Source organism: Poromitra crassiceps (genome assembly GCF_964638095.1).
Source record: "Poromitra crassiceps genome assembly, chromosome: 9".
Lineage (NCBI taxonomy): Eukaryota > Metazoa > Chordata > Actinopteri > Beryciformes > Melamphaidae > Poromitra > Poromitra crassiceps.
The window spans coordinates 20833470-20858225 of NC_139630.1; the positions used below are offsets into that span (position 1 = coordinate 20833470).

A 24756-nucleotide genomic window follows, 5' to 3' on the forward strand; every position below is an offset into this window, starting at 1 on the left:
GTTATTCATTCTCTCTAATTGTAATTGTGAACACAATGAAGACACAAATACACTGTAACTGTACAAGTTAAGGAAAGTAATTCAAATAGTTTCCACTTAGCAATTAGCAATCGAAATGTTGAAGAGAGAGGTCGGTGGCGCCGTGGCGTCTTAATTTTTGTTGTTGTGGGGTAAGCCCCCCCAATGTAACTGTTGTTCCCCCCTGTGCCCCCCTCCTGAAAATAAACTAGATCCGCCCCTGGGTGTAGGCCTGGTCCCCTTTAGTGAAGCCGGTGCATGTTAGATCGGCGCCCTGGCGGCAGGTGCCAGTATAGGTCACAAGGCCCGCCTCCCCATGTTAGTGGATGGGGAAATGGACAACCGAAATAATCACAGTACACGTCATATAATTTGGTTATATCATTTTAGTTAGTTATTATCATGCTAATGCCTGTGCAAGTGGTCATTTTTCTGATCAGTTTGTTTTTAAGTAGTTATTTGACATATAAAAAGGGATGATTGACAGCGGTGGCAGCCAGTCTTAAGCCGTCATTGGCTGGACAGGCTCTTCATATTATAGAGCTAGCATTAGTTTTACATAGACAGGACACAGTGCTGCTTTCATGTTATCTACCAGACATATCGATGGACCGCAATAAAAAGGACATTGTTTTGAGAAAGGTGCGCGAGGAAGTAACGTTGGTTGGGGACTGAAGAAAGTTCAGTAAATATGTGTTTTATTAGTTACTCCAGCTACGTTATCGGTTATTTTAATACACAATGGTTTTAATGGATGCAGCCTAGCATTAGCCGCTTGAGTTATCCGGCTGTTTTTGCATTATTTGTCGGCTTAATATTACTATAACTTAACAACCGATAACGATAGCTGGAATATCACAATAATAGACATATTTTCAGAACTGACCAGGTGGTCCAACTGACAGGAAATGTGTTTTATAACGTTAACTCCCATCCCGGGTATAAGATGAGGCCTAGTACACAACCACCAGCCATTAGCTCATCGCTAACGGGTTAGCATCACATACAAACAGATGTTTTATTTTTGGTATTAAAGCAACAAACGTTTTTATATGCATATCTCGGGGAAATGCTTTGACTTTCACAAGCTCCTCTCTTAGTACCGATATACCATTGGCATAAATAAGATATAGCTCAGTGGGATATACAGAGTCAGAGAATAGACCAGGCAGCCTGGCTCACGCACTGGGCTAACGTTAGGTTTGGCTGCCTTACCCACACTGTACCGGGGGGGTACAACAACGTAGCCTCACGGTTAGATTTGTTAAACCAACATTTGCTCCAAAAGGAATTAAATCGTAAAGTTAATCAAAATGCCATGATGGAAACATTAGGCTAATCAACACAGAGCTGTAAACATCAGTTCATCCGATAATTTCCCCCTTATAAGCTCAGTGAGAGGCTGAGAGCAGCCCGGAGGTTTGACTTGTCTGGCTGATACAGCTCAATCTCCGACAACGAAAATCTGATTTTCGGACAGGCGTCATTTTGATAAACTGATCTCATAGTGGGAATCTTCCTGCTTACTTTTGGCGAGACAAAAAAATATTACAACTTAAAGTGCCATATTTACAGAGCTAGACTGTTAGGCTATATAAATACACAATGCACTGTGCGCAAATCTAGAAACAGCAGCTCTACATAAGAAAGTTCAGAGGGGCGGGGACCTCACAGTGTTAGGATGACGTCATCATTCCTACTTTGACGTCGTCATTCCTACTATGATGTCATCGATCACTGATGATGTCATGATTCATAAGTGTCTTTCATGCCTTTCGCTGGTGATGTCATAACACAGGTGATGTCATATTCGGATCTATAAGGGCCTGTTCCTGCAGGTCCTGGCTAGTGATTCATAATCTAAACTAGGATCACATCAACCTCTGCAACCTGCAACCTCGTCAATCTCTGCAACCGTTCCCCAACCTTGAACAAGTGCAGACCTAGCTATCAAGTTCCCCAGCATCCCTACTCATCGAGACTTCAGACTTCAGTTACCGAGAGTGTCTTGGCCATCAACCACCCGCGAATAGATCCACATGTCTAACACCGATCTTGACAGTATGAATCACTCCGAAATGGATTTAGCGGGCAAATTTCTCCCCCCAATCAAGGAGGAAGACCCTGAGATGCCAGTTTCCCGGCCAGCCACGTCAGGTGGTCCACCAGACGAGTCTACGACACGTCGTCCTGCCACCGGGGATCCCTTACAGACAGCGATGTTTTCGTGGCAGTCCCTACAAACACAGACCACAGACGTTGTTTCTGGCCTGGGTGTGCTCCTCACGGAGACACAACGGGACCAAAGGCTCCTCACGGGCCAAGTTCAGGACCTACTCGTCATACAGAAAGAAGCAAACAAGACCCACCGGGCCCTGGCCTCCGAGATCCGTGATCGGTACGCCCTCCTGGCTGACCGGCTGGATCGTCTCGACGGGCTAAACCCCCCTGAGGGTGCCATTCTGCAGTCTTCTGCCCTTCCTGCCCCAGCTTCTGAGCGATCAGTCGCCCCAACGCAAACACTGGAGGTTTCCGGTGCAGCCATCCCTCTTGCTACCACCGTGCCGGCCTCGCTGCAGCTGGTTGAGCCACGGCACGCATCCCTGCTAGGTGCAGCAGAGCGTCGGGACGATTTCAAAGAGAGGCTTGCAGGACTGCTGCAGGGGGAGGGCATGACAGTAGATGACCTCCGTCAGTTCCTTCCTGCTGCCCCAGCGCTGAATGTGAGCATGGTCCAGGGCAGGGCAGTGGATGATCTCCTTGGCTTACCCCTCGGTACCCCAGTACCACCTATCCCCCCTGCTGCTGCATCTACTTCCTCCCCCCCGGGGTTTCTGCAGCAGGCGGCCCCACAGGGCGCCGGGGTGGGCCCCATAGGGCCTAGTCGCATCTCGGCCCCCCGCCCAGTTTTCATGCCCGAAACGTTCACTGGTGCCGGCTGCGATTGGTCAGATTGGTCTGAACATTTCGAGCTTGCCGCCAAGGTGAATGGGTGGGATGACCAATTAAGATTAGAATTTATGTCATTGCTGCTGTCAGGCCGCGCTCAGGACTTTTTCAGTGGCCTTTCAGCAGAGACTAAGGTCAACTTCACCTTAACTTACCGACCGGGTTCTAAGAACGTCAAGCCAGACGCCCCGTCCCGCCAGTTCTCTGCTGACATACGGGCTGAGCCCGAACCCGTGTTGCCTGTGGCCTGTTTTGTGGCCGCGGTAACGTGGGAGATTGAATCGCGTGTCCGTCTAGCCCAACAGGGACAGCCTGACCCAAAGGGCGTTCCGCCGGGACGTCTATTCGTTCCTGACTCCGCCCGTTCTGAGGTTCTTCTGTGGGGCCACTCGACGCGGCTTACTTGTCACCCTGGAGTTAGACGGACCCTTGCCTTCATCCGCAGGCGCTTCTGGTGGCCCGCCATGGAGGGGGATACTAGGGAGTTCGTCGCCGCTTGCCCGGTCTGTGCACGAAACAAGAGTTCGACTAAACCCTCGTCAGGCCTTCTTCGCCCCCTTCCTATACCTCGTCGCCCTTGGTCTCATATGGCCATGGACTTTATAACCGGACTCCCTCCATCCGATGGGAACACCGTCATCTTGACCGTCATTGACCGATTCTCTAAGTGGGCTCATTTTATCCCACTTCCTAAGCTCCCGTCCTCCAAGGAGACGGCGGACCTCTTGGTTTTACACGTGTACCGGGCACATGGCATTCCGTCTGACATCGTGTCCGATCGGGGGCCCCAGTTCATTTCTCAGGTTTGGAAGGCCTTCTGTTTGGCTCTTGGCACGACTGTCAGCCTCTCGTCGGGTTATCACCCGCAGACTAATGGCCAAGCCGAGAGGGTCAACCAGGAGTTGGAGACCATGCTGCGTTGCACCACAGCTGCTGACCCCTCCCACTGAAGTGCCCAGTTGCCGTGGGTTGAGTACGCCCACAACACGCACCCCAACGCCTCTTCCGGCATGTCTCCCTTTGAGTGCTGCTTCGGTTTTCAGCCGCCCTTGTTCCCCTCCCAGGAGGAGGAGGTTGCGGTGCCTTCCATGCAGACACATTTGCGCCGTTGCCGTCGCACGTGGAAGAGGGCTCGCGCATCGCTATTACGTTCCTCTGCCAAGACGCAAGTCCAGGCTAACCGCCGCCGCACACCGGCCCCAGCCTATGCGTCGGGTCAGAGGGTGTGGCTCTCGTCTCGGAACGTTCCCTTGAAGGTTGAGTCAAGGAAGCTTGCGCCCCGTTTTATCGGGCCTTTTGTTATTGAGCGGGTTGTGAACCCTGCGGCTGTCCGCTTGGTTCTACCTGCTTCTCTCCGTCGCATCAACCATACCTTCCACGTATCCCAGGTCAAGCCGGTGCACTCTAGTCCCTTGTGCCCTCCTGCGGCGGCCCCCCCCGCCGCCTCGGTTAATCGACGACCACCCTGCCTACACTGTACGGCGGCTGTTGGACAGGCCACGCAGGGGTCGTGGGTTTGAATACCTGGTGGATTGGGAGGGGTGCGGCCCCGAGGAACGCAGTTGGGTTCCCCGCCGGTTCATCCTTGACGCTGCGCTCATTCGGGATTTCCTTGCGGCTGATCGGGCGCCGGGTGGCGCCCGTTGAGGGGAGGGTACTGTTAGGATGACGTCATCATTCCTACTTTGACGTCGTCATTCCTACTATGATGTCATCGATCACTGATGATGTCATGATTTATAAGTGTCTTTCATGCCTTTCGCTGGTGATGTCATAACACAGGTGATGTCATATTCGGATCTATAAGGGCCTGTTCCTGCAGGTCCTGGCTAGTGATTCATAATCTAAACTAGGATCACATCAACCTCTGCAACCTGCAACCTCGTCAATCTCTGCAACCGTTCCCCAACCTTGAACAAGTGCAGACCTAGCTATCAAGTTCCCCAGCATCCCTACTCATCGAGACTTCAGACTTCAGTTACCGAGAGTGTCTTGGCCATCAACCACCCGCGAATAGATCCACATGTCTAACACCGATCCTGACACACAGAGGTTCTAACTCAACGGACCTACTGCACAGAATCTGGTTCACTGATCTGGCAGGATTTCGGCTTCACTCGACCCTGCTGGGCGGAGATAGCCACGCTCAGTCCATCTTATTTATGTTGATGGTAATTTCCAGTAGTTAACAAAAGTTTAATAATATTCATCACTAAAGATGGCAGACTGGACAGTTCTCTGGTTAACACATGGCAGAGCTGTGTGATTCAGTCACGTATGCCTCAGCCAGCCTGTCAATACCAGCTCGCCCAAATACAGATCCATTGACAGACAATGCTGCACAGCACACCCACCTTCCTTCTTGTTATAAAATTGAGTGAGGAACTATTGTCCCCTCTTTTCTCTCTGCTCTCTTTCTCCTCTTTCCTTTCTTTTTCTGCCAGCCTGACTTAATTCGCGTTGACATTTTTTGGCAGTAAGCAGCAGCTCCGACCTACCTCAGCTGACTGATTAGTGCTGTTCCGTGGGGCCCGCTCTCTGCATGTCTTGGGGGCGTAGCAAGACAGCAAGCCAAGCAGGGAGAAACCATTTCTTGAAAATCGAAGGGGGGGGGGGGGGGGGGGGGGGGGCGGGTGTTGTGCAAGTTGGATGACTATTTTTTGCAGAAGAAAAACGGGAGACCATGTAAAATTTGACTCGCCCAAAAAACAAAAAAAAAATGGGGTGGCGAATTTAGACTAAAAACTTTCGGGCAAAAAAATTTGAGTTTGGCCCAGCGACTTTCGACTAGTGTTCTTGCTAGGAATGCCCATCCATAGTTACAACAGCATCTCAAACCAGTTAACAGTTATTAATTTTATTATTGTTGGATGGATTAACTGTCACGTAATGCTTATGAATGTATTAACTAATGTTAATAGCAACTTTAGAAACTATGAAATAATGTATAAATTAATACCTTAATTTAACATGAACACCATCAATAAATAATAATAATAATAATACATGACTTATATAGCGCTTTTCTAATTACTCAAAGACAGGCCCGTAGCCACCATTGAGGATACCGAGATCATGACCTCGGTATTTTTTCCGTCCAAAAAATAACTTGATATTCGTGCGGCAAAGATATTACAACGCCAAAATTACGATGGAGTGACTCCTCTTCTCAATAGATGATCTTTGGACGACGCGGTTCATAATTTGTGGGACGGCCAGTACTAATGCTTGCTTCGGGTGATTGATGGAGTGAGTGGTCAAGTCATAGACGATCTTCGCTCGGCGGTATTTTGTCAGCAGTGACTGTGCAGCCAGCGTGTGTGAGGACTGAGGAGGAAGGAATATACAGCGACCTGAGGTAACATAATAGTGTGGGCTGCTTGCTTGCTTCTTGTAACTGTGTCTTAGAATTAGTAATAGGCATTGCCTGTGCATGAAAGTAACGTTAAAATGAATGAATGAAGCCTAGCAGTGTGCGGTGGGCGGGAGGGCGGCTACTAGGCCTACTGCTAACTAACGCTAGTTAATTCAAACATTCATTTCAATGGTAGACCGTCGTTCATTCATTTTAACGTTACTTTCATGCAAGGACAGCCTGTGCTTGCATGAAAGTAACAGCCTGCTTGCATGAAAGTAACGTTAAAATGAATGAATGAAGCCTTAGCATAGCAGTGCAGTGGGCGGGAGGGCGGCTACTACTGCTAACTAACGCTAGTTAATTCAAACATTCATTTCATAGTAGACCGTCAATGACATGTTTTACTTTCAATTCAGTGTGTGTAAATGGTTGAAATTCATCTTGAAATTAGGTCCCCTCTTTTTTCATTGCTAGATTATCCTAACAGAGGCTGGTATTCACACATGAATATCAATTGACCGTGGATGTTTGCTTTCTTCACTAACACAGAGAGACCATGAAAAGATTCCATCAAACAAAGCTCAGCTTTGGAAAGCGAACTGAGGAGGAGAGTGAAAGTCAAAGAAAAAGAAGTAGAGGTGATGATGGCGGTACATTGCCCACTCTTCACACTCCACTGCTCTCAGGGGGTTCCTCAACTGCCAGTTGCAATAAAAAGGTAAGTAGCATCTATGCTAGAGAATCTTTAAAACATTACTTATTTGAGGCCATATTTGAGGCCATTCATGTTTGTAATAGATGGTGTGTTCTCAACAATCAACATTCATTTAGGCCAATTCATGTAATTTCAGTGATTCTACATGAACATGGACTGCCCTCTCTTCAGATGATCTCGACTGCTCTCAGAGGTTCCTCAAGCGCCAGTTGTCAGCAGCTACAGTAAATAGCCGCCTACTTTTGTTTATGCCTACAATGCTACAAAGCAAATGTTACTTTGTACTTGCGTTCTCCCCAGCTGTAAGTGATGTTCGTGTAGATGTGCCATCGTATTTAATCCAGCAGTATTCTACAAACTACCATATGTGACCTGTATGCAGAATATATGTGGGGAGAGATTTATTTTTAATGGTATATAAAAAGATACCATACCACCATAATGTGTAATGGTAAAGCAATAGCACAGTAAAGATGATATTAATCTAATATGATGTGTGTAGTTCTTTATAGATCTAGCCTCTACATGTTGCTGTCAAAGTGCACCAGATTGAAGCATTTGGCTTTAAAAATGACAAAAAAAACTCATTTTACCGTGGTGTGGTCCCCCACACCACGGTAAAATGACCTCAGTATTCCTAAAAGTCTGGCTACGGGCCTGCTCAAAGACGCTTAAAGGGATAGTTCGGTTTGTTTGAAGTTGGGTCCTATCAGCTAGTCAGATACACTAACGTAATTCGGTACAGTGGTCTGGAAGCGAGGCGCAGTGTCTAACGAGATCCGGCACCCAGAGGAGCAGCCTCGCGCAGCCTCACCAGCCTTTTCTCTCTCAGTACTGGGGGTCAACAACTAAAACGTAATTTAGCCACCTCAAACAACGCCCACCTAAACAAATCGATATCTGTGTACATGCACGCTCTATTTGAGAATTTTCTACGCTTTACTTTTCCGCCAAACAGTCATTTCATTCGGTACTGCTTTTTCTCCCAACCGTACAACCACCGTATTCCTCCGCTAAAGCCAGCACAGAGCACAGAGCCGCGGTTTACAAAACAGGAAGGCTTAGAAGAGAGATAAAACACTGACTTACTTTAGAGACAACAAGTCACCTGGCCTCTCTGGTCTGGGTCGTTTTCCACAATTTATCCTGGGAATGGTGAATAAGGTCTGCAGCCAGGGCACCCAGGCATTTAGGCAGCAGGCGCATCTCTCTGCCTGTTCACTCTCTGCAAAAGTTCCTCTTCTGTATTCTCTCTGGTTCATAATTGTATCCTCTTGTCACCAAGGTGAATGGCATATCATCCTCGCTATCAAAATCACTCATATTTTCGTTTGTGTATTCTATTTGTTGTGTCTTCAAACCGGGAGAAATAAAATAGCCTACCCCCAAATAACTGCGGAGTAATCCAGTGCTGCGGCTCGGAGCTGGCTTTTAGCAGAGGAATACGGTGGTTGTACGGTTGGGAGAAAAAGCAGTGCCGAATGAAACTGCTGTTTTGCGGAAAAGTAAAGCGCTGAAAATTGTCAAAATAGAGCGTGCATGTACACGGATATCGATTTGTTTAGGTGGCCGTTGTTTTAGGTGGCTAAATTACAGTTATAGTTTTAGTTGTTGACCCCCAGTACTGAGAGAGAAAAGGCTGGTTTGGCTGCTGCTCTGGGTGCCGGATCTCGTTAGACACTGCGCATCGCTTCCAGACCACTGTACCGAATTACGTTAGTGTATCTGACTAGCTGATAGGACCCAACTTCAAACAAACCGAACTATCCCTTTAAACATCTTACCTCTTAACGTAAATGATTACTAGCCACATTAGTTAACGTTAATTAAGGGTTAATGAATGATTATTAACCATTACTACCCCTGTTAATTAAGGGGTTAATTAATGATGATTAAGCATTAACTAGATTAAGCCTTAATTAAGGATTGGGTTTTACAGAATGTAGGGAAACAGTGGATGGATAAATACAGAAGGCGGTAATGCAACATAAAGGATGCCAAACTGCCATAAAACACCACAGAAGAAGAAGAACCCTTAATTAAGGTACCCTTATTGTAAAGTGTTACCGAATACATATGTTCAGAAAGTGTAAGCAGTAATATTTCATTAAGATACACTCATGATACCATAACCATACACTAACACACACACACACACACATTGCGCACTCACTTGTAGGAGGTGACAAAGTATTTGGTCACTCTGTTGTCCCAGAAGTGGTGGCCAGCGTCTCCTGGCAATCCCTCCACCTGCCACTTGTCCCCGCCGTTCTCAGTCAGCTCCCAGAATTTGAATTGATCTGGGAGGGAAATGTACCGTTTCATGCTTCTAAAACCAGTTATGTACTTTCTACCATATAGACTGTCGTCAAAACCATTTGAAAGTCAAGAACAGGTCCAAAGTGGGTTGAGACGAAGTCTACCAAATTCAGTCCTCTTTCAAGACCAAAACAGGCAACAAACAGCATAGCTTACATGTCTTTCCAAATGTAAAAAAAATATGTCTTCTTCTTTTTGTATAATGAACATTTTATTGAAAACACAGACACAAGACAGCCAGGGATCGATTCACCAGCAATCCACATATTCCACATATTAATCAAGATTATTCAGTAGACTAAACCAGTGGCTCTCGACCTTTTGACACCAAGCACCACCTGAGAAATGACCACCAAATTAAAGTATGAGAGGGAGGGAGCCCCTCATACTACCAATGGTACACGTACCACCAGAGCCAGTCAGTGAAATTTCAGACAGCTCATAGTGTATAGTGGAATATTTGCTGTCTAAAAGATTAGGCCTAAAAATGTGTTCACTCAGTCACCTCTGTTGCACTGTTGTCACTTCAGCAACGTAATGTTAACCTGATGTGCTCACGTAGTTTGCAATGCATATCAATCTCTCTCTGTAGTCTGTCAGTTTGTTTGCTAACCCAGCTAGCTGTGCAGTGCATGATGTATGCCAGCCACTGCCAGCCACTTGTGCTCTCTCAATAAGTTTGATAAACGTCCATTTGCAGCATACACTGCTATATATAACCATGTTGTGTGTGCACAAAATGATGCTAGCAGTTGCATTTAGCAACTTGTTGGGATCAGGCCGAAAAATCATCATTGCACTCCTCATGGATGGATGGATATATGGATGACAGACAGACAGACAGACAGACAGACAGACAGACAGACAGACAGACAGACAGATAGATAGACAGACAGATAGATAGATAGATAGATAGATAGATAGATAGATAGATAGATAGATAGATAGATAGATAGATAGATAGATAGAAGATATAGGAAATGATATTCATAGTTGGGGTGGTGCACACAAAAAAGAAAGACACAATACAAAATAACAGATGAACACAAACAATACCAAGGTCCAAAAATACACTGACATAAACAAGACAATATTTAGTGTATCAGACTCAGTCAAGGTTTAGTTAAACGTCTGGACTAATGCAAGATGGAAAGCAATGGATTGACAGTGACTAGATAGCTATTGATTACATTTAAAATTTAAAATGTTGGGCATACTGTGCAATATGGATGAATATTGCTCATTAAATAATGACCATCAAGTATTCAGCCAAGCCAACAGTATAGTAGTATAGTATAACAAGTATTTTAGATTTTAACATGTATAACAGGAAATCTGGAAATCTGTTCAACAGTTTGAACAGGGCCAGATTTTCACAGGTTCTATACTTAGGTTTGTCAGTAAAGGAGATGCTGGATCATCAGCCAGAGTCAGTACAAGCACAAACTCAGTTGACCCACGGTCAAGCTCATCCACTACTAACCAGTGTTGGGCAAGTTATACTCAGGAAGTGTAATTCGTTACTTATTATTGAATAGTCATTTAAAAATAAATACAATTACTTTACTTAGTACTTGGTTTCAAAAGTAATTAGTTATGTTACTCGTTACATTACTATTACTTTCTCTACCCCCCTTCCACAAAAGTGACGTACAATGTGTTTAGCCAGCTCCTTTTAGAACTGAATCCACTTCATTGGAACAATAATTAACCTTACAGGAGGAGTCAACAATCAGCCAAACTGCATACTTTTTAATGTATTTGTTTACCTAAGACACACACAAAAATTGCGTTCTGGCAACGCAGTAGTTAGCATAGCCAGACCAATCTCCACACTTCGTTTTAGCTCTGTGTCAGCGCTGGAGAAAGTAATACAATTACAGTAACTAAGTTACTGCCCAACACTGGTACTAACAGACCCAGTACAGTCGGCTTCAGCAAGTACTAACAAAGACTCAGTACAGCTTCAGCAAATAATGCCAGGTGATATACAGGAGGGAGAATTTTGGGAGCACTGAGGTATCAGGTGTGACACTATAGTCTTAAATAAGATGGTTAAAAACTCTTTGCTATAAAAAGTGTAGTCTGCACACTGCTGTAGAATATCTGGTAACGCTTTAGAATACAACCCGCAAATAACTATGGGGTAACAAGACTGTAGTTATAGTTTAACTACGGGGTAACGAGACTGTAGTTATAGTATAACTACGGGGTAACAAGACTGTACTTAGTCAAGTCAAGGTCAAGGTCAAGGTAAATTTTATTGTCAATTCCACTGTATATACATGACATACAAGGATTGAAATTGCATTGCTCGTCATATCCACGGTGCAAGAAAATACATTAAAATACATATAAAATACATAAAACCCACCTATACAGACGTAATCATCATGCCTAATACCTGAAAATGTAGACAATTAAATAGTGCAAAACTGCCACAGTGCAAATTGAGTTGATTCTATGACCTATTTAAAAAAGTCAATTTAAAAGTAATTCTAAAAGTGCATTCTGAAAGTGCATGAGTGATCTACAGATATCCTGGTCATTGTCCAGACACTGTGGGGGTATGGGGCACATGTACTTAATATATAATAATATAACTACGGGTTAACAAGACTGTAGTTATAGTATAACTACGGGGTAACAAGACTGTACTTACAGTATAGTATAACTACGGGGTAACAAGACTGTAGTTATAGTATAACTACAGTCTTGTTACCCCGTAGTTATACTATAAGTACAGTCTTGTTACTCCGTAGTTATACTATAAGTACAGTCTTGTTACCCCGTAGTTATACTATAACTACAGTCTTGTTACCCTGTAGTTATACTATAAGTACAGTCTTGTTACCCCGTATTTATACTATAACTACAGTCTTGTTACCCCGTATTTATACTATAACTACAGTCTTGTTACCCTATAGTTATACTATAACTACAGTCTTGTTACCCCGTAGTTATACTATAACTACAGTCTTGTTACCCCGTAGTTATACTATAAGTACAGTCTTGTTACCCCGTAGTTATACTATAACTACAGTCTTGTTACCCCGTAGTTATACTATAACTGCAGTCTTGTTACCCCATAGTTATACTATAACTACAGTCTTGTTACCCCGTAGTTCTACTATAAGTACAATCTTGTTACCCCGTAGTTATAGGCTACTATAACTACAGTCTTGTTACCCCGTAGTTATAGGCTACTATAACTACAATCTTGTTACCCCGTAGTTATAGGCTACTATAACTACAATCTTGTTACCCCGTAGTTATAGGCTACTATAACTACAATCTTGTTACCCCGTAGTTATAGGCTACTATAACTACAGTCTTGTTACCCCGTAGTTATACTATAACTACAGTCTTGTTACCCCGTAGTTATACTATAAGTACAGTCTTGTTACCCCGTAGTTATACTATAAGTACAGATCTTGTTACCCTGTAGTTATACTACAAGTACAGTCTTGTTACCCCGTAATTACACTATAAGTACAGTGTGGTACCCCGTAATTAGCCTATAAGTACAGATCTTGTTACCCTCTAGTTACAGGCTAAATTCACTCCTTGTACCCCGTAGTTATACTATAACTACAGTGTGGTACCCCGTAATTAGCCTATAAGTACAGATCGTGTTACCCTAGTTACAGTCTAAATTCACTCCTTGTACCCCGTAGTTACACTATAAGTACAGTGTGGTACCCCGTAATTAGCCTATAAGTACAGATCTTGTTACCCTCGAGTTACATGCTTATTTGCGGCCTGTATTCTAAAGCGTTACCGAATTTCTCCCAGTTGATTTATTTTTGCCGTTTTGGTCTCACGACCTTCTTCAGAGTTTCGTAGGACCGAAACGTCAAAAATAAATCTACTGGGAGCTATTGTACAGCAGTGTGCGGACTACACTTTCTATTAATTTGTGTCGTATTTGTCCAGCACCTACGCGTTTGAGTGGATGTGCATGCTCTACTTTTTATCTCTAAACTGTTTGCTATCAGCTAAAGGTGGGGCTGCATCACATTTGCTAATGATTTTTCCTCGTCTCCTCTCCTTGCGTCTCGTCCTTGACTCCTCGGTCAAAGGTCACAGAGGAAACGAGGAGATGATACAAGGAGATGAGTGAATCATGGCTTGTCAGTGTGTGGCGATGGCAAATGGCCAGGTAGGAGGGCCCCTTAGCATAATCCTGCTTAGGGCCCCTGATAGGTCAGGACCAGCACTGCCTACCACAGGTTGAGAACAACTGGACTTGAGAGCATCATGTCAAAAGTATATGTAGGCATATACTCAGGCACCATTTCCTCCACATCTCCAGCAAGAATCTACTGGTATTAAGAAAAATCCTTCAGTTACAGATGAGGAGGTGTGTGATCCAACCCACCCACCCTTTAAATCGGGCCAATTACAGACTCAGTCAATGTGGTGACACTGTAGGACATCTCATTTTAAAACATGTCTTACCTTCCCCACTGGAATTCTTCAATAGATTTCTGGTTATAGATGATTTAGACCCTGCATTGGATATGAACATAGACTAGGATCAATACTTACTGCGTTATGTATTGTGCACTTGTTAGAAACCAACGGCAAACACACAAGTTACAACACACTTCTTTATATTAACTCTACATTACAATGAAGTATTCTCACTGTTAAGCTCCTCCACCTCACTCTCACTCGCTGCCAGGCTGGAAGCCAGAGGTTCAATATAATTATTTTAAAGTTTTGACAGAAGAGGATCAATATATTGATTGCCAGACATGGGACAAAGTCACACTGGTCCAAGTCTCAAGTAAGTCCCAAGTCATTTTGTTTTGGGCAGGTCAAGTCATATGTTATGTCAAGTCAAATCCTTAGTTATTATGGCAAGTCAAGTCCGAAGTCAAGTCACTTTTTCCACCCAAGATACTGCAGTCTTACCATTATAAAGAAAAAAGACAAGGTATTACCTGTCTAATAGTGATATTATTGGCCAATTTACCTAACCTGTTCAAAAAAAATAACAATGAATTGAATAATGTATTATAATTAAATAAATGTAATCAAACACAAGTCAAATAACTTCATACTTAACTACTAATATAAGTGTCTTCTCCTTGAAAAATCAAAACCATCTAGTGAGAGGAGTGTGATTTGGGTAACTTTACAGAGACAAGGTTGAACATCTTAATATTTTATATTTAAACTGATGAACACAAACAAGTCATCACGTCTCAAGTCAAGTAAAAAAAAGTCTTGAGTCTTTAAAGGAACACTCTGCCCATTTTCAACCAGCTTTGTATCATTAGAACATCAGTAGTAGTAGTGGTAGTGTGGACCAGTGACATCACTGGTCCACACTAACTCAAATTAATAACTCTAACTCAAATCAACTCTCAATAACTGTCAAACTATTCATCATTCATCTAGTTTGACAGTTATTGAGAGTTGATTTGTGTTAATGAGTTATTAATTTGAGTTAGTGTGGACCAGTGATGTCACTGGTGCACACTTTAACATGCAATAACTGTCAAATGAAATGACAGATTTCAAAACAGTTTACAGTTTTCTGATATACTACTGATGTTCTAATGATACAAAGCTGGTTGAAAATGGGCAGTGTTCCTTTAACTTCGCAGTTCAAGTCAAGTCTCAAGTAATTTATATTTTTCAAGTCGCAAGTCATGAAAACAGGGACTCAAGTCGACTCAAGTCCAAGTCTCAAGTCCCCATGCCTGTTCATTGCTACTTAAAGTAATTAATATATGTACCAGGAGTAGGCATGGGTCGATTTCCGGTTTTACCGGTTCGGTTCTGTGTACGAACCCAAACCGGTTTGATCACGTGCGAACTGAAAAAAAAAAAAAAATGTCAATCCATTCTGATTGCACTATTTTTCGTATTAATTAGCCTCTTCTCAAGTTGCAGTAGTAGGCAAAAGTCTTATTTTGTTTATTATGTTGATGTTTGAAGAAAAGTTAACCTGAATAGTTTTTTTGGGTAATATCGAACTGGTTTCAAAATTTTCAAACCGACCCATGCCTAACCCATGTTAAGTAGCTGGTTTATGACTGTTTTCTTTACCATATTCAGTCTTCGGTTCCTCCGCTTTGCCCGCAATGGCTCTGGTGTCCAGCCCTGAAACAGCACAACATTGTTGATATATGTTTCAGCACATTAATCTTGATATAGTAATTATTTTTGAATGACAGTGTTGAGTGCAGTTGAGCAATAGGTCAGTGTAGTAAGGCACAAAAATGCAATTTGATCAAACACACAGACAATCAGGGATGTGCACAGATAGACCCCATGTGGTGCCCAAGCACCTGCCCTTCGGCTTCATGGCAGAGGAGTTTTATGGCCCATTTGCTGTGGGGGCAGTTGCAATGCCATTTCTTTTCTCAGGAATGTCAGCAGTACAGGCTGGGGAGAGTTAAATCACAGTCCTGTATAGTGGCATTTGGATACATTGTAATGTCATATATATGATAACATGATACCAACATGAAAGAAGCATGGAAGTATGTGGGCAGTGACGATTACACAGTTTAAAACAGACGCATTTATTTTCGTATGAAAACTTAGTATAAATGAGCCTTAATCCCACTATAGTTAGAGATTTGGAGGTCGGTGTCCGGTACGTTGAAGGACAGTGAAGACAGCCCAAATGACGTCACTAAATGACGTCACCATCTCCAACGTCACCTTCTCTATGATGTCACCTTTGCAGGGTGACATCAGTTGCCCAAATGACGTCAGTTATGACATCATAAATGCCCTTCTCCTGGTACTATATAAAGCCCCCATCACCACAGCTTAAATCACACTTGTGCAGTCATCACTCACCTCGTGCCAGAATCCCGCATTCATCTAGCATTTCCAGAGCAAAAGCTTCACCCCACCACCTCCCCAGATCACCACCAATGTCATGACTCCTGTTGGAAACAAATCCCCTTAGGGGGGATTTTGTGATGGAAGTGTCACTTGGGCAGTTGTGTGTGTTAATTTGTATTTGCCCAACTGTGATGTCACTGGAGCAACTGTGATCTGTGTGTGTGTGTGTGTGTGTGTGCGTGTGCGTGTGCATGCGTGCGTGCGTGCGTGTGTGTGTGTGTGTTGAATGCATTGTGAAATGTGATCTTATCTTATATGGGAGGTTGTGATGTCATCAGTGATGTCTCTCGAGCAACTGTGATTTAATCAAATTTGGTAAGTGGGTCCTGTCTGTCTGTCCGATTTGTGAAGGAAGTTATGTCACTCGGGCAGGTGTGTGTGTGTGTGTGTGTGTTGAATACATTTGCAATTGCCCAACTGTGATGTCACTCGAGCAATTGTGATGTCATCAGTGATGTCACTCGAACAACTGTGATCTTATCCAATACAAAATTGAGTAAGTGGGTTCTGCATCTTGTCTGTCAGTCACAATTTTTTTAAGCGGTGCAACCGCTTTTATACATGTGTCACGTGTGTGCATGAGATGTCCGTTTGTAGCATATCACTGTTGGGCGGAAACCTCGTATCTCCAAAACCACAACTTTTCAGGAAATGAAAAAAACAAGTGGTCTTAAAATAACTGAACACCACGTCGTCAAAGTGGTCTTCCTTATGGTCAGTTACTTGCTGGATGTGTCATTACATTATTAATATCTTACCTGAATAAGCTCAAATGGTGTTACGGGATTATCATTCTGACTTCAAGGCACTTTCTCCGAGCCACACAGCCTCGCACAGTAGAGAGCTGCGTGGGCTTTATTTACATCGAACCTCTGTGCAGCCTGTTGCTCCACATCCATCACCTTTTTCCAGTCCATCTCAGCTAACTCTTCCTGAAGCAGTCGCTCTTTTTTCTCTCTTTCAAATTCACGATCCTGGGCCTCCTTCTGTAACTCCCAGCCCTTATCCCGCTCTTCCCGGTCACTAACCTGGTCTCTGTCTTCTTTCTCATGCAGAGCGGCTCTCTCCCGCTCTCTCTCTCAGCCCGGTCCTTATCTTCTCTGTCACGCTGTCGAGCAGCTTCACACTGATTGCGAAGGTGTGTGTTAGCCGGGCAAAGGAGGAGTGATTCCTCCTTTGCCCGCTGCTTCATCTCATCCCAAGAATCCTGCAAACCTAACTCGGCTGTTATCCGAATTTGTACTTCCTTCTTATCCAAACCTGGCTCCAGGGACACATCCTCCTCACCAGCCAGAATGTTCAACTCCTCCAGCTTCAGCCTACTGAACTGCACCTTTGTCATGTAACCCACATCCTCCATGCTGGCAGCTAATTCACACCGCAGTCTACAGTGATGTCACAAATGCTATAGCAATTTAGCGTTATGCTCCTTGTGCAGCCTGTGACGTATGTGCAAGTGTACCCAGTTCTCAGTGACGTTGCAATACATGGACCCACACTCACTATTCCCAAACTGGTACCTTCACAACACCGTCCTCAACAGCGCCATGCTAGCCTGGTAAACCAGCCAGTCACGTGAACTCACATTTAATTTCATTCTGCAGGACCGTCCAGCCTCAAGCCCTGCAGGGCTTTAAACAGAAACTGCAAAGTGGAAGAACCAATCAGCAACTGTGCTCGGTGCCCTGTGAATGACAGCGCAAGTTGGCCAATCAGGAACGCCACTAGCACTGCACTAACAAAACAATAATGGCTGCCTCCTTGCCAATCCGTCTCGAGGAGTAATGTCAATGTTTCTCGGGTTTAAACAGCCATAAAGTGCAGTTATTGCAGAAATAGACTCAATAACAATTAAACTAGTACAGGAGTATGCAACAGCAGAGTTTCTCTGTGGAAAATGGGTTTTGTCATCTTCCCGAGTGGATTTGGGTTTGACTGGATCCAACATTGATTGGCTTAAGGAGTTGTCTGTCAAAGCAAGTACACCCGCCCAACCTCTGCCCATGGCTAAACACTGGGAGAAAGCTTAAGGCCAGACAGGAATGAAGAACGAAATGAAATGTGAGTTCACGGACCAGCTGGTTTACCAGGCTAGCGCCATGCACCTCACAGCCCAATAGCACCTAAATCCCACCCAGTTCCAACCTGCAGCAATCACGCTCTTACAATTTAGCTCTAAGCTAGCTCTCCCTGCAGCTATTTAATTTTCTAGAGTGTCCTGATTAGCCAGAATCCAGCACCACAGCTATAGTCTGCTTTTAAGCTTCACACTCCTATATACTAAAGCCTAAGGCCTGGCAATGTGACCTTCAGCGGGCTGAACTCAACCCCAGCCTTCACCTCACTAATCACAAAACAAAACAAAACACTAGCAACCTACACTAGCTACTACACTAGCATACCAATCCCAAAACAGCAGATCTGAATTTATTTACTTTAATTTAGCATTCCCAGCGAGCATTTTTCGGTTGAAAAGACGTTTAAAAAACGTTTAGGGTCAATGTTGAAAAAACGTGCAAGGAAGGTTTGAAAGTGAAAGTTTTTTCACCCACTATTTGCAGACGTTTATTGAACGTTCAGATTTAGACCATATTTCACCAGGATCTTAAATTAAAAATTTAGCAATGCACACAGGATTTGAACCCGGCTTTCCCACATTCAAGCCAGTCCGCTCTACACGCTGAGCTATACATTTTCTTATACTCTGTAGAGAGCTGGGCACATCACTCTATCTCGCACACAACTTGTAGACTACATGATTGTCGACGATCGGAAGGACAAGTTATTTTATGTGATGTGTACGAGACTATTATATTAATGTAACAGACTAAAATTATGTTGTGTGTGTGTGTTGTCTATATGCTGTAGCCTATGGCTTCAGAGGTCATTTAACACCAGAGACTGAGGAGGTACACAGAGCCTCGTATACAGTCTGTTACAATAACATAGCGTGCCCAGAGCACCTTGTTCCGCACTTGGTGCAGACCGGTGCAGACTTGCTTTGGTCTAGTCTAGTCAGTCACGGTTAGTATAGCTAGCAAGTAAGTACTTGCGCATACGCGTTGCTGCAGGAACTGAATTCATTATTTTATAGTATTGCGCTAAACTATTGTAGCGTTCCAGGTAATCCAGGTATTACCTGTAATGTGATGTGCAATAGAAGCGTCTAGATTGCACCTAGGAACTAATGTGTGTGGGTGTGTTCCTAGGGGAAAGGGGGTATATAGGACCAGCGGCCGGTGGCCGGAGGTCAGTCAAGCTATGGAGTGAGCGAGACCGGTTGCTGTGTGTAGAGCTAGTGGTGTGAAGCTAGCTGCTAGGAGCTAAAGGAGCCTGTGAATAAAGAACCTGTACCAACTACAACTCTCCGGTTCCTTGGCGTATCAGCGATACGCTACATTGGTGTCAGCAAGTGAAGCGGTAGCGCCTCTGATTCGGTCGAGAGGGGAGAGAGTGACGAGGAACGGCAGAGAAAAGTTGGAGATCAAAGGCTCGAGCGACCTAGCGGTAGCAAGCTAGCTGTGTGAGCTAGCTGCTACGGGCGCCACGTGTGATGGTGCACGGTGAAGAATGGCCATTGGCGAACGGGAGAAAAGAGGGGCTGACGACAGAGATCAGCTCGGTGCTGGCGGGCATGGAAGCCCGTGTGTTGAAAGAAGTCAGACGGCTGGTGGAAGAGACTCCTGCCTGGGCAGTAGAGGTGATGCAGACGCTGCGGGAAGTTATGCAGCGGGTGGATTTGATGAGCGCGGAGGTAATGCAGTGTGGAGAACGGCCGGAGGAACCACAAAATAGACTGTGTTGGAGCTGTGGAGAACCGGGCCACGTGGCGAGGTGGTGCCGAGGCGGTCCCGGGAGACGGACCGGGTATGCGGGACAACGACATGGACAGCAGGGAGCCTGCTGGGCATGCGGAGCGATCGGACATCTAGCTAGAGAGTGTCGAGAAGCTGTCGGGGACTGGAAGACAGCGAGAGAGGAGAGACGTGCAGGCGGCGGACAGGTGAGACTCTGCTGGACTTGCCAGTCGCCTGAACATTTAGCCAGAGACTGCACTAAGGGTGTGGGCGCTGGAAGAGACACACAGCCGGGGGAGCAGCCGGAGCAACAGGCAGAGGAGCAGCGGAGTAGCGGAGCAGTGGAGCAGCCTGAGCTACAAGCAGCGGAGCAACGGGGCAGTACAGAGCCGATTGTTCTGGGCAGGAGAGTGACTGTTGAGCCGGCCCAGGCTAGCTGCTCTGCATACCAGCCGGTAGAGGGGGACATCATCATCAGCGAGACCATCAGGAGAGCGGGGATCGTTTTGAACAGCCAGAGGGAAGTGGGCGACATCATCTGCAGAGCTGTTACAGTCGGGGGAGCGGCACTCGTGTCCCCGGGGGAGCGAGAGGGGTCAAGGCCGGAGGAGACGGCCCAACCAAGCCGCTACACAGCCCCCACGGCTGCACTGCAGAAAGCCGAGGTGGAGATCGACGCCGATGGTGTTCGCCCTGCTGTCCTCAACACGCCGCCCCCTGGGGGAGCGGGACGGGAGGACGAGCGAGTGCAAGAGGTGGAGCAGACAGACGAAGACAGGGCCATCTGGGAGGTCGACGGGCATGAGCGGAGACGCAGACAGATGGAGGATGCGGATATCGGTCCGGTGTATGCGTGGGTGGCGGCCGGACGCCGGCCCCCTGTGGAGGAGATTCACATGTTTTCCGGTGCCACGAAAGGACTGTGGAACATGTTTTCGGACCTGCGTCTGGGTGGAGATGGGGTTTTGGAGAGAAAGGGGCACGGGAAAAGCGGGACCCAGTGGGTTGTACCCGGTTGCCTGCGAGAATTGGCACTGAAGTGGATGCACGAGGGCCCATACGGTGATCGTGGGCCCGAAGAGACACTCAGCCTCATCCGTGGACATTTCTACTGGGGCAAACAAAAGGAGGACGTGCGGAGATACTGCAGTGCGTGTGAGGACTGTAGAGCACAAAAAAAGGGACCGAAAAGAGTCACCTTGCGAAGGACTAACCCCACTGGGGGTTGAGAAGGACTGGAGTGCTTCAGGTGGGACAGAAGCTTTGAAAGGGGGGATGGAAATGATGGTGGTTTAAATGAATGGGAAGAAAAAAAGAAAATAAGGTAAATGATGGGGTTGAGTTGAATTGAAATGTGTGTAAAGAGAAAAGAGGGAATGTAAATGTTGGGGCTTGTGTTAAGTGAAAATGTTGGTGAAAAGGGTGCTAATGGGAAGTAACTAAATGATGGTGGGAGTGAATGCAAAATTAAGTGGTGTTAAAGAGAAGGGCTATTGGAATGGGAATGTGAACGGAAATGTGGGTTGAATTTAAAGGAATGGGAAAAGAGGGAAGAAATGAAAAGAAATGCAAATGGTGGTGGTGGAACGAAAATTAAGAAGTGTGCTAAAAAGATAAGAGACTATGTGGGGAAATTGATGTGGTAATGGAAAATGTTGTGGGGTGTTGTGTTTTGGTACAGGGGGATATGTGTGGGTTGTGGGTGTCAACGTGGGCGTTGACTAATGTTGGGTGAGGAGTATGTAGCGTTCCAGGTAATCCAGGTATTACCTGTAATGTGATGTGCAATAGAAGCGTCTAGATTGCACCTAGGAACTAATGTGTGTGGGTGTGTTCCTAGGGGAAAGGGGGTATATAGGACCAGCGGCCGGTGGCCGGAGGTCAGTCAAGCTATGGAGTGAGCGAGACCGGTTGCTGTGTGTAGAGCTAGCGGTGTGAAGCTAGCTGCTAGGAGCTAAAGGAGCCTGTGAATAAAGAACCTGTACCAACTACAACTCTCCGGTTCCTTGGCGTATCAGCGATACGCTACACTATTAACCAGGGGCGGCTCCAGAATTTCAAAAAAAAAAATTTGAGGTCTTAACCTTTTTTTTTACATTTTTAGCGATATTTAGAGGAATATCTCATTTAAATTAATGATTTGAGGGCTTTTTTTTACCTTTTTTAGCTACACTGTACATTACAACAACAACTGAAGCGCCAAATTTAACTCCCGTCAGTACTTGAAGTCTAATATAACAGTTTTATTTTTCTTTTATTGTTAGAAAGAGTCAGGAAACGTTTTTGTGTGTTTATTTTGTATTCAAATGTTCGTTTTAAAAATTAATTAATTAAAAAAACATATATATATATTAAAAAAAAAAAAAAAAAAAAAAAAAAAAAAAAAAAAATCTGATTGGGCCTGGGGAAAAGTGGGTGGGCCTAGGCCCGCCAGGCCCAATACTGGAGCCGCGCCTGCTATTAACCATAGTTGTGTCAGCTTTTTGCTGGCACCACATAGCCTATATAGTCCCATATTTATGATATTTTATGTGACATAAAATGCGTTGAAATGTGGTTTTCGTATAGACCAGATTTCAACTCTCAGTTACACAATAAAATGGACAAATGCCAATTCACACACTATCAATATTGCCTCTATTCCAAGCTACAACAAATGTTTTAACAATATGATGAACCAAATTGTGTTTTTTTACACATTGATGTTGTAACCGCATTTTAGCCGGTTGAAAAGAGGGTGAAATTAGGTCTTAGACGTTCAAACCCAATATCACCCAGGTTTCAACTAAAAATCAACGTTGAAAAAACGTTTTGTGCTCGCTGGGTTCATTCATAATGACCAATTCCTAATTCATCAAATTGTTTTATTGAATTCATGCTCAATTACATTTGCGAGAGTCCAAGAGCGGCAGAGTGGCAATTAACATTAAGCAGCGAGAGAGATTATTGACATGACTTGGTGTTGACTGAATGAAACCAGGCCAAATTAAAAAATGCACTGAATCAAAAACGAGCATCGGACATACAACGGGACTCCAACACAAGTCTTTGTTAACCATCTATCACGTGCATACGTGCACGCACACGCACGTCGCTATCATGCTCCAAACACAAGCTACACGCTAACCTAAGCTAATCCTGTTAGCATTAATAGGACACGTTAACGCAGCCCCCATATGTTACAACGCATAGCACATGCAACCCCTGCTCCTCCATTGAGATGGAGGAGGGAAAAAAGCTGCCAGGTCTATGCCATAGACCTGAAGCTGGCATTGATTTTCCTAGACTGGTAAGCGCAGTTAGGCTGAAGCGTGACCGTCCGCTTGTCATCAGAAAACACCATACAGCACTGTTGTACCGACAGGGCACTCAAGTCACCAACCCTTTTACCTGAAGACAGGACCAACAGCAGTGCAGTCTTCAGCAACAGGTGTTTCGGATCAATCGTGTCCATGGGCTCGAAGGGAGAACCAGAGAGTCCCTCCAGCACAGTGACCAAGTCCCATTCCGGGAAAACGCTTCGGGTCCACGGGCGTAACCTGCGAACACCCTTCATGAAGAGGTCAGGAAGAGGCTCCCCACCGGCCTGCCATCAATTACCATGTGGCAGGCGGAGATCGCAGCCATGTACACCTTCAAGGACTGAGGACAGGCCCGCATCGTGCAGGCTCTGAAGGAAACAGAGAATGGGCTGTCTGCCACAATACACTGGATCCACGTACCATTCCGCACACCAGTGTGTGAAGGCTTGCCACTTATATGTGCACTGAGAGCGAGTAGAAGTAGCTATAGCGCTCTGTGTGCTCCACATTCAAAGGCAAGCCTTGAGCTAGCAAGCAGTCCCGCTCAGGAACCAAGCTGCCAGCTTCCACCTGTGGGGGGAAGGGTGGAGTATCTCGCCGTCCGCCTGTGTCAGGAGGTCCGCCCGACATGGCAGCAGCCACGGCGACCCCTGTGCCAGAGAGATCAGGTCCGCAAACCAGATCTGCGTCGGCCACAGTGGGGCCACCAGAATAAGCTGTAGGCCCTGCTCCCTCGCCCTGTCCAGCACCTGCGGGATCAGGGGAATGGGGGAATGTGTAAAGGCCCTCTCTCGGCCATACGTGCACCAGAGCGTCGTAGCCTAGAGGGCGGCTGTCCCCGTGGATGGAGAACCACAGGGGGCAATGCGATGCGCGCCACGATGCGAAGAGATCGACGCACACCCGGCCGAACCTGGCCCAGATCTGCTCCCCCATCTGAGGGTGGGGACACCACTCTGATTGGCAGAGGTTGCAGCTCAAAAAAAGGTCAGCACCCAAGTTCAGCTGTATGTGCTGACAGAGAGAGCAGGTGGGCATGCGCCCACCGGTTTACTCTCGTCGCCAACTGGTTCATAGCTCTCGACCATGAAAGCGGCCATGGCGGTGTTGTCCGAACATATCAGTACATGGTGACCGTGTATCTGATCTCGGAAGTGGCATAGAGCCAGACGAACCCCCTCCATCTCTAGCACGTTAATGTGGCAAAGCTCCTGGGCTTCCCACCAGCTGTTTGCCGAGAGGCCTTCGAACACTGCACCCCATCCCCACAGGGAGGCGTCGGTCCGTATAACACGCTTGAGCGCGACCGGACCCAACCGAGTGCCCAACGAGAGCCAATGGGGGTCCGTCCAAGCAGCTAGTGCCCAGCAGGCTTGGCTCGTCAGCGACAACTTGCGATGGCGGTTCCTGGCCGGGTCCAGCCGG

The 24756-nt window shown here is 45.6% G+C and overlaps 1 protein-coding gene across 1 annotated transcript in view; it reads right to left on the reverse strand.

Annotated features, from left to right (window-relative positions):
* Window positions 1–24756, reverse strand: part of LOC310782809 (uncharacterized protein) — a 99976-nt gene that overhangs the window by 18434 nt on the left and 56786 nt on the right. Inside the window, exons 6-8 of the mRNA XM_083643570.1 lie at window positions 15423–15476; window positions 13821–13871; window positions 9214–9340 (exon numbers count right to left, since the gene is read on the reverse strand). Of these exons, the coding sequence (XP_083499696.1) occupies window positions 9214–9340; window positions 13821–13871; window positions 15423–15476 (232 nt within the window). The remainder of the gene's footprint in view (window positions 1–9213; window positions 9341–13820; window positions 13872–15422; window positions 15477–24756) is intronic.